Source organism: Pelecanus crispus, chromosome 3, assembly GCF_030463565.1.
Source record: "Pelecanus crispus isolate bPelCri1 chromosome 3, bPelCri1.pri, whole genome shotgun sequence".
Taxonomy (NCBI): domain Eukaryota; kingdom Metazoa; phylum Chordata; class Aves; order Pelecaniformes; family Pelecanidae; genus Pelecanus; species Pelecanus crispus.
Window position 1 is genome coordinate 126265384 of NC_134645.1, and position 9945 is coordinate 126275328.

A 9945-nucleotide genomic window follows, 5' to 3' on the forward strand; every position below is an offset into this window, starting at 1 on the left:
TTTTAAGTTGTTGGGTGTCTGCTTAATGAAATTGAAAGCACATACGATGCCACTGGAGAAAAGTATCAACTTTTCCTCTGACTTGATGTGAGATTTTTTCAGACTACCTTTTTGGTTGGAGAGGATGTGGGATTTGGTTTCTGTGTATACAATACTTTTTAAGATGTACGAACAAGTTTATTGGAAGGTGGATTTGAGTACACTGTATGCTACTGGTAACTTTAGCTTGGAACCTGAGAAGCTTGCCTGATCTTGTCTTTCATTATTGACCTGTGAAACATACTTTGAGATGTCAAAAGTTTTCTTTGTTTCTTCTTGTTTGGAAATGTTGAAGTTGAAATGTATCTTTGCTATAGTGCTATCAAGCATTGAGTGCTTGCTTAATTTAAAAACATGTCTGGAAAAAAACCTTGAATTGTGGGAGGACGGCTGGGGGAAAATGGCCTTAACTCATGTGCATCCCAAATATTTCTTGTACTCTGCATAGTGTATGCCTTCATTAAAAATAACTGGAAGTGTGATAGAACTTAAGAGTTTTAGGTCAAAGTTCTTATACAAAAGACCTCATTTCCCACCTTGCTACTGTATATGGAAATAACAACCATCTGTTACCAACAATGGTAATACAGTTTATCAAAAAAAATCTTCCAGGCTTTCTTGGTAAAGAGCTGCAGTAATGCTGTTTACAATAAACACAGTCTCAAAAAAAAAAAAAAAAAACCCACAAAAATGCTTATTATAAGATGAAGGCCTGTGCAGTGGGACTTTTCAGAAGTGTGGAACAACACAATCTGAGCTGTGTGGGGGAAGAATGGCAAACATGCAGCTGCTGAGTCCTGCTGTTTTGTAAAATGCAAATATAGCAGGCTTACTTCCGAATTTCCCCTGCTTAAATAATGGCCGTGAGTGCTGTCTTGACCATACGTACTATGCTGCCGTATATACCTTCTAAGAAATGTCGTGTTTGTAGCACAGTAAAGGCAACGTAAGCATTTGTTAGATGTTAGACTACAAAAATGGTTGCAAGCACATGAAAATGCTACGTTCAATAGCAGTATCTGCAGCATTGCAAATGGACAGCTTTTCCATAATGAAATCCTAATCTGAATCACGTTAAGTTAACAAATCTCTGTTACTGTTTTGTGCAATAAAAGGTGGTACCACACATATTAAAGCAAACTGTAGTCTGGTCCTTGGAGGTACATGATGTCGTTGGTTTATTTTCATAGGCAGTGCATTCTTTTCAATTTATAGCAAGTTAAACTTCCCCCTGAAACAAGTGCGTTGGACCTATAGTTAGTTGAAATCAGCTTAATTTTGGAACTGTTTCCTTGGTGCTAATGGACAAAAAGCACATTAACCCAGCGGGGTGGATGCTTTAAGGCTTCTCTACCCAGTGTTGAGAGTTCCTTTATGGAGGCAGTCAACATAAGGAAACATCAGTCTTTACTGCTGGGAAGTAGTGTTACAGACCTCCCCTGTTCCCTTCTGAACTTCAATGCTAGTTTAAGCATTAAGAACTTCCCCTAAATTAACATGCCCTGTATGAACGTTGCAGAGTTGCATATATTTAGCAAGTCATTAAACGTTGCCACAAACGACTGTAGGATATCTCCTTTATTGCAGCTTCGAGGAAGGGGGAAGCCACAGCTTCTCATGTTCTTGTTTTGAATTAGCTATTCAAAAGGAAATCAGCCGCTGACTTTCACAAGCAGTAATTCATACAAACCGTAATTACATAGTGGAAATACTTTATCATGTTTAAGGCACTAACACTTTTAAAAATAATAATCTTTAAACGTATCAACTTCGTCTGTAAGGAGAAAAAGGTGTTTTTCTAGATTCTCTTGATTTGTACATGATCTGTGTGACAACCTGGATGTACAAGAGCTACTCTGAAACCCTCCCTGCCAGTAGCAAAGAATTGTGCCAGGAAGAATATGCAGCACTCTTATAGACCATACTGCATTTTTGGAATTGAAAATAATTAGCAATGCAATTGGAATATAGTTTAACCTATTAATACTTAAAACTTTCTCTTTCAGCCCTTCCTACAATAGCACTGCTTAGACTCAACACTAAAGGAAGGAGGCATAGAATGTAATAAGGATTTCTGCTAGCTACTAACACTCACTTTCTAGTTTCGTAGGAGCTCAGTTGCTGTAGCAATTCCTATCAGAAGGGGCTACCTAGAGGTTGAAGGAGAAATGCATTTAGACCTAGATTTCCCCATCTGTAACAATATTCTTATTTCAGATTAGAATGCTGCCATTGCACCTCAGTCAACATTCAAATTTCTGGTAATTAAAATCTTGGTGGTAACCCTGACACCTGGCCTACGATGGTGATGCAGAGAGGAACTGAAAGTACGTCAATCACACACTGTACAACTATTCCGGGGCAGGACGTGGAAGGGAAGAGTAGAGTGGAGCATACGCTGTGCTAATCAGTTTTAGCATCTAGAAAAGAACCCTCGCAGGTAGAGGACAGTACAGTTGGTCTTTCAAGTCTCTCCACATATAGATGATGCAAAGCATCTCCCAGCAAGTCTGCCACCCTCCGAGGACAGCAGCCTTTATTAGCAAAATTACAAGAAACTAACAACTCTAATGTAGGAATTCAAGCATCCTCCCTTTTACAGCATCTCTAAGCCTAGGTTCTACTCTGCAAAACATTCACTTCATAGTCACTCATTAACCTGACCTCTTATTGTATGTAATTAAATTATTTTAAATCTTCCAGCAGGATGAAAAAGTGACTTCTGTGTTCAGTCCCATTATCGGTCTATTATATCAAGCCTAAAATCCAGTATACTGTCAGTAACAGTACAGACTTTTCAAGGTGCCTGAGCCTCTTTCAAGTTCAGATTAATCCAGAGTAAAGTGTTAGTCAGTAAATAGTAACTAGAATGGGAAAAAGATTAGTTTAAGAATGGGAAAAAAAGCAGAACAGGTTAGTTTTTTGTATTGTGTTTTTAATCAGTACAACAGAATCCTTGGAGAGGAAGATACAAACTAGTAAAACTTCCACACATCATTTTTAACACTCAAATCTATTTTTTTCAGTGGGCAGTTAAAAAGTAATCCTTCCCTCCAAAGTCCATACTTCCTCCTAGTTGGATCATTAAAAGGTAGTCTGTGGCTAATACCAAATTGCATTGAATTTGAGCTTGTGAAAAACAAACCATGTTGCATGCTACCAGGTGCCTCAGCTCTCACACTTCAAATTACCAGTTCTTAAAACCATCAAACTCATAGGAAAAGGACTTGGTAACTGTAGCTCTTTTTTGGGTCAGCATTAACAATTTAACCTCACATTCTTTCCTCACTAAAAGATAAGGTACCACTAAGGCTTTCTAAATCAATTTTTTTTTAATGGCAAGTTACTAGACTGGACCATTAACAAGGAATCAAGAGTTTCAATTAAGAGAACCATTAGCACTGGTCTTCACCAGAACTTAACATCTATACAACTTACACGCTACAGATAACAGATCCTATCTCAAAAAATAAATTAACTTGTCCCTTTAAATTTCCAGGGCTTAAAATAAGACTTTGGAGTCCTTGCTTGATGATTGCATGTCAAACTGCCAGTTGTTGCTTTTTAGCACATGACAGCCTTCAGAAAGATAATGACCAGCCAGTACACAGGGCAGAACCACCTTTATTACAAAAACACCTTCAGAGGCAAACACCTGAGAAACTTTTCACAGGGTGTAGAAGCAGTAATTTTACTACTACAGCCCATTAAACTGAGCAATCCAAGGATTCTCAGATTAAATCGACATCCTTGAGATAAGCAAGTAGCAGTATCCCAACTCTCCCAGTGCAGGAACTGTGGAACTAAGCTGTCCACAGACACACGTCTAGAAATGTCAGAGGCATCTGCCCAGCGTTGTAACTGCTGAACCGCACACTTTATTGCTCAAAATAGAAGTGATATGCACCAATTCTTTCCTCACTGACTTCTCTTTTCCTTCTCACCAGTTTCTTGTCATTGCTGGCTTAGGGTGGAAACAGAAGTATTGGAACTTCTCCACACCCTCTATCCCCAAATTTAAGAATAGACCAGAATATACAGTCCAAACAGAACTAACTTCTCCCTCTCATAAAAAAGCTCTTCTTTCCAACATAGGTACAAGAACACTAAAAGAAGTCAACATTAATTTAAATTTAATACAAAAAACCCAATCATCATTTACAAATGTTAAAATTCACTTAGTCTACCCTGGCTAGTTCATACTCTGGAATTTTGTTTTGAAAGCATTCAAAGGCTTGAATGAAAAACTAAGCATCCTTATTATGTTAAGCCACTCTTCCAGCAGAAAGCCATTCTGTTCACCATTTTGTTCTGAAAATATTTTACAGGACTACTAGTCAAGTAGCACACACAAACAAGTTAGCAAGATCTGGCTGTACAGTATTTTACACCGATACTGTTAAAGTGCATCAAAGAATGCCATCCAGTGCAAGTTCAAACTCTCTTCCTGAATTATTATTTAGCAAGCGAGGCGAGGCTCCCTACACGCTATCCTATTAAAGGATCATCGTCATCATATTGTAACTGAAGTCGGGAAAACGGCCGTGGGGGAGCTACTCTATTCTTTGAGATTATTATAACGCAGGTGAAAGTAGTCAGTATCATAAAAGCCCCAATAACTATCCCAATAGCTTCTGGAAGATTTATGCACCACTGGTCAGCAAGCAAGCACTTGGTGTTACTGAAAGTGCCATTGTGCGGCTGCGGTGTCAGTCCCAGGATGTGGCACATCATTGGGTAAATATCAACATTGTTCATTGTGCTCTGCTTGTAACCCCGATGAAAAGCAGGCCCGCGAGCAGCCAGGAACGGATGCATGCTTGGGAGAGCGTTGTCATAGCCATGGTCGCCTACTGGAGAAGTGCAAAGTTAAGAGTTAACATCCCAGCTTCTGTTTGCATATCAAGTATTCCCCTCCCTACCTCTCCCCCACCCCCAAAAAGTATTTTAACCAAAGGCTAATGCAGAACATAAAAGCAGCTGTTGGATCAAACACTGAAGGAACCCAGAGTTCCTTCCCTCTTCCCCAGCCCCCAGAAGTCTTTTCCCATACCAGTCTTCAGCTGTGGTCCTTCCCACCCCCTCTGCCCCCCCCCCATTTTCTCTTTTCCTTTCAGTCATCAACATTGTCAGTTTTCCCCTTCCCACTCTTCATGCCAAAGTTGAAAAGGATGTTGCCACTCCGCTAAGTCAGTAGCTGGAATGCAAATTTGTAATTCTCAGATTTTGGAAAGACACCTCCCCCTTGCAAAGCAGATGCTTTAATTACTTCTTAAAAGCCAAACACTTTCCCCTTGATAGTGCTCAGTTCGAGCATATTAAGTACCCTAAATCATGCTTATCAGATTAGGTACTTCAGGAGAAAGGATACCCAGATAGTCAAAACAAAAAATCCAAGGATCATGATGCCTGTGAGAGGCAAACAACAAAACGTTTGTTGCTACAACGTCACGAGTACTTGGACATTTCACAGGTTTTTAAGAAACACTCACTCCCATTTTTGGTGGAATATACACAGCTAAAAACCAACCCTAGTCAAATTTCCTAATAATGTGCTTAAAAAAAAATCTGTCCAAGGTGCCAAAAATTTCTCATAGCACACACAGTACAGTATTTGAGTGACTGCATTTGAGTTGACTTCTTAATAGCAGTTTAACGAGTCTCCCGGAGAACTGTCTCCTTGGCTGCTTCATTGACGTTTCTGATGTGAAATGTCAAGATTCCGATTGATTAGGTCACGCTCACCACTTCAGTATACTTCCAATATTCCTTTTTAACGTTTTCCACCGTTATGTTTGTTACTACAAAGACAGTGCTGCACCACATCTTGGCTTGTTTGTTTTAATGCAGTCCCATGTTTCTTGATTACCGTACAGATTTTCCAAGGGGCCTGAGTATCGGTACCCTTGCCAATCATCACACTCCAACTTTGCCCATGAAGACAAGTACAATAAATACTTAAATAACCTTTTATGCTAAAACCTCCCCTGCCTGCTTCTGGGAAGCCTTGGCTGGCAAAACTGTTTTGAAAAGTGATTCATTTCAACTGATACAATGCTGTTACTTGTATATATACACTTATTAACTATTCTGAGGTACATGAAATTGAATCTAACCATAAACGAGAAAAGAGACTGCTATTAGAGAACACATGTGCTAAGTGTTGTCAATTTGAAGAGGACTGTAGCAAGTCTGTGGGGAAGTTAAAATACAAACGTACCTTACATTAAAAGTACTTTTGTACAAATAATGAGAAAATTTGTACTTAAATGTGCAGAGGGCAGACAGTAAGAACAGCCAAACTGGGTGAAACTGGGAGTTTACACCACCCAGCATCCTGTCTCTGAGAGCAGTCATAACAGGGAGTTTGGGAAGTACTCAGCAGGGTTAGCCCCGAGACCAACAGGCCTCCAGTGCTGGCTGCTCAGAAACTTCCTGGAACTTGGTACCTTTGTATTTAATTTCTACCAATGGATTTTCCTTCCAAGAATTTGTCCAGTCACTTTCTGAACACACATATATATATTTTACATATATATACATGCAGCCTTTGTCTGCAACCAGAATTATGGGTTGAATTCTCTTATTCTGACAATAATGAAATGTATCTGGAATTTCTTCTTTGAGACATACTTTCATGTGACTGTTGCATTTTTTCCAGTAAGTTATAGATGCCTCTCTTGTCTGCCAAAAAAAACCCTGCGTGTGAAAACACCTGGATACACATATACACATATATATACACACATTTACTTTTTTTTTATATATATATATATATGTAACTTGACATTCGTAGCATCTAGCACGAAGTGCATAGCTTAGTAATGCACTGTGTGAAATAACATCTGGTTTGGTTTTTGTCTTTAAAACATGCTATTTGATGAAGATGATGAAGAACTCTGGCTTCTTTGACCATTATTGGGTTTTTTCCTATTCTTTTTAGTACTTCCTCCCATTTATTTTTGTTTGCTAGTATATGTACTGTAACATTAAAAGTTGTGTCCTGTGTTCTTCAATTTATGCTCCCCTATATGTATATTTTATATACAAAAGATAGTTAAACCACACTCTAGTGGAAGCTTGAGACAGACTGCTAACTTGCCTAAGACAACTCTTAAAAGCGTACATCAAGCTATTAAGTTGAACATGACGAAGTGTTTTATCCAGTGGAATATCCCCCATCAACTCCTCATCTGTTAAAACACTCCAGGCTCAGGCTGAGAATGTTCTAGAAAATGCTGAAATGTTCCTAAAGATGCACAGTGCCAGGACTCCGCTTGCTAAACTAGGACCATCCTACAGATGGTTGGAATAAAAACAATAAAAACCAACATAAGCCACCAAGAGTACAAATGAGGAAAACACACTTACATTTTGAAAGTGACTCGTTTTGTACAATTGTCCAGCCTTCGTCTGCAACCAGAATTATGGGTTGAATTCTCTTATTATGACGATAATGAAATCTGTCTGGAATTTCTTCTTTGAGATATACTTTCATGTGACTGCTGCATTTTTTCAGTAAGTTATACACAACTGTCTTGTCTGCCAAGAAAAAAACTGCATGTGAAACAGCGGGAAATTATGTCCCGTTTACTACAATTATCTGTCATTAAACCCAAGATCCATTTTTTTCAAAACAATTATTTTTTAAAAGGCAGCTAGAAAAGGATTTTTTTCATGTCCCTAATGAAATGTTACATGTATCAAGGTGGATTTCACAATCTGCTCTCATTTTAAATGAGGCACCTCACGGCTGTGGTTTTGGACCTACAGTTCAACTTACCCTCTGGGCCTGCAGGGGAGGAGGGCAAAATTCAAGCAGAGAAATCAAGAGAAAGCAATCACACACCAACGCAGTACGTATTAAATTTTGTTACCATATAAACCATTTTGTTCGCTACAATGCTTCAGTCTGGCCACGGTTGTAGAAACTGAGACCAGCAGTGTCATGATTTAAGACGTGCCTGTTAGTAACTACTCCAATATAGAAAAACTGAATTCGCAGTATGAAAACTGAAGTTTCATTCACAGAAACAGAAGTGCTAAAGTGATCAAAGTTGGGGTTAGATTTTTAATGGGAAGTTTAGACAATGACAAATGTTATTCTGAATAAACCTGAGGGTTTATTTCATGCTCACTGTGAATTACAACCGAATAGAATAAGTGAGCAACAAGAGAGCAGGCATACTAAGTGCCTATCTTCTTTTTCAACAAGCTGTACCAGGACTATCTTTACCACCCATAGCATTTTGACAAGAAATGCTCCTTGGCCCATTGATTACCAAAACAAAGGAAGTCCTAAATAAACAGATATTCTTTAGCTTATTCATTAAATTATGTCAAAGTTGTACAATAGGAACTACACTGGTTTTGCAAAAGATGTGAACAGTCTACCATAGCGTGTACTTTTTAGTAGTAGGATAAACAAGATTTAACTCTCAGTGTATGACTTAACAAACAAACAAAAAAACCAACCCAAAACATACTCTGCTTTGGCAGCACTGCAGCAACTGGACTCTTGTCTATCAGAGTATAGTTATTGCGCCCAATGCAGTGATCCAGGATAATCAGCTTCTCTGGAGAACAGGAAGCCATTCCATGATCACTTGTTATTATGATGTTAATAGTGTCCCACAAACCTAAAGCCTTCAGTTTATTAGTAAGGAAACCAATATGATTATCCACTTCTTCTAATACTTTGCGCATGTTCTCAGTGTCATTTGGTCCATACTTGTGCCCGCTTGCATCTGGTTCTTCCCAGTATAATGTAGCAAAACTGACTACTGGATTAGAGCTGTTCAGCCATGCAACAATCTTCTCCGCTCTCTCCTCAAACGTTACTGAAAAGTTATACTTCATAAAGAATTGAGGGGTCGTATTGTTAATTCTTACATCGGTACCAGGCCACATTGCAGCAGCACTTGCTCTATTTCCTTGCTGTTGATTTGTTACCCAAATCGGAACTGCCTCATTCCACCAGAAGGGATCCGAATCGTTGAACTGCGAAAACTTTTTCTTGGTATCTGCGTCATACATGTCATTAGCCACGATGCCATGGCTTTCTTCATATAAACCTGTCACTATGGTATAATGGTTTGGGAAAGTCTTGGTGATGAAAGAATTCGTAACTTGTTTCACAAGCACACCATCCTCAATGAACTCCTGAAGATGAGGAAGTTTATAGGTTTCCAAGTAATCAGCCCTGAAGCCATCAAAAGACACAAGGAGTAACCTCGATACCAAATCACCAGTAGAGTAAGCACAACAGGCAACTATTCCAGAAAAAAATAACATTAACATCGAGTTCATTGTTGATACTTCACAGTATTTCCAGCAGGTAAGATGCACCTGAAAAATTTAAAAAGATGAGGCATGTTAACACAAAATAATTTTACTGGAACCAGTTTAAGTAGCTATACATTATGTATATCTTCCTTGTAGAAGTTAACTGCAAAATAACCGGTCTAAACAGCCACGGAAGTCAACAGTATATTTCCCTAATGACTTCAGAAGTTTCTCACACATTGTCATAGTTTTTCATATATTAAAACAAATGAGCAATGAGATTTTTTTCATTCCAGACTAAATGAAAGGAAGAATTCTTTTCTCTCTTTCAAGCAATTATTCCATCGTTCTATGTGTCTTGTTACAATTCTACATTCCAAGACAGACAATCAGTATTTTTCCTCATGTTCAAGCACAGGCACCTGAACAACTCTGGCTCCACATTTAAGAGTCCTGTGCAGCTCTAAATCCTGCTTATGCATCACTGTTCAGCCCAGAATTTTGTCTTCTGCTGTAATTATAGTTTTTCTTTTTCATCCCACCTTTCCTTTTCCACAGTTTCCACCCTCTCGACTTGCTGGAAGACTTTTGAACCTTTCAACATTCGTACTTACTCACTGC

At 38.7% G+C, this 9945-nt stretch overlaps 1 protein-coding gene across 1 annotated transcript; it reads right to left on the reverse strand.

Annotated features, from left to right (window-relative positions):
- Positions 1-4527: 4527 nt before the first annotated feature.
- Positions 4528-9381, reverse strand: ENPP4 (ectonucleotide pyrophosphatase/phosphodiesterase 4). Its single transcript, XM_009493146.2, has 3 exons — positions 8526-9381; positions 7411-7581; positions 4528-4892 (listed from the first exon to the last, which is right to left on the reverse strand). The coding sequence occupies exons 1-3, from the start codon at positions 9346-9348 to the stop codon at positions 4528-4530; spliced, it is 1359 nt and encodes a 452-aa protein (XP_009491421.1). The 5' UTR covers positions 9349-9381.
- Between the last annotated feature and the right edge of the window lie 564 nt (positions 9382-9945).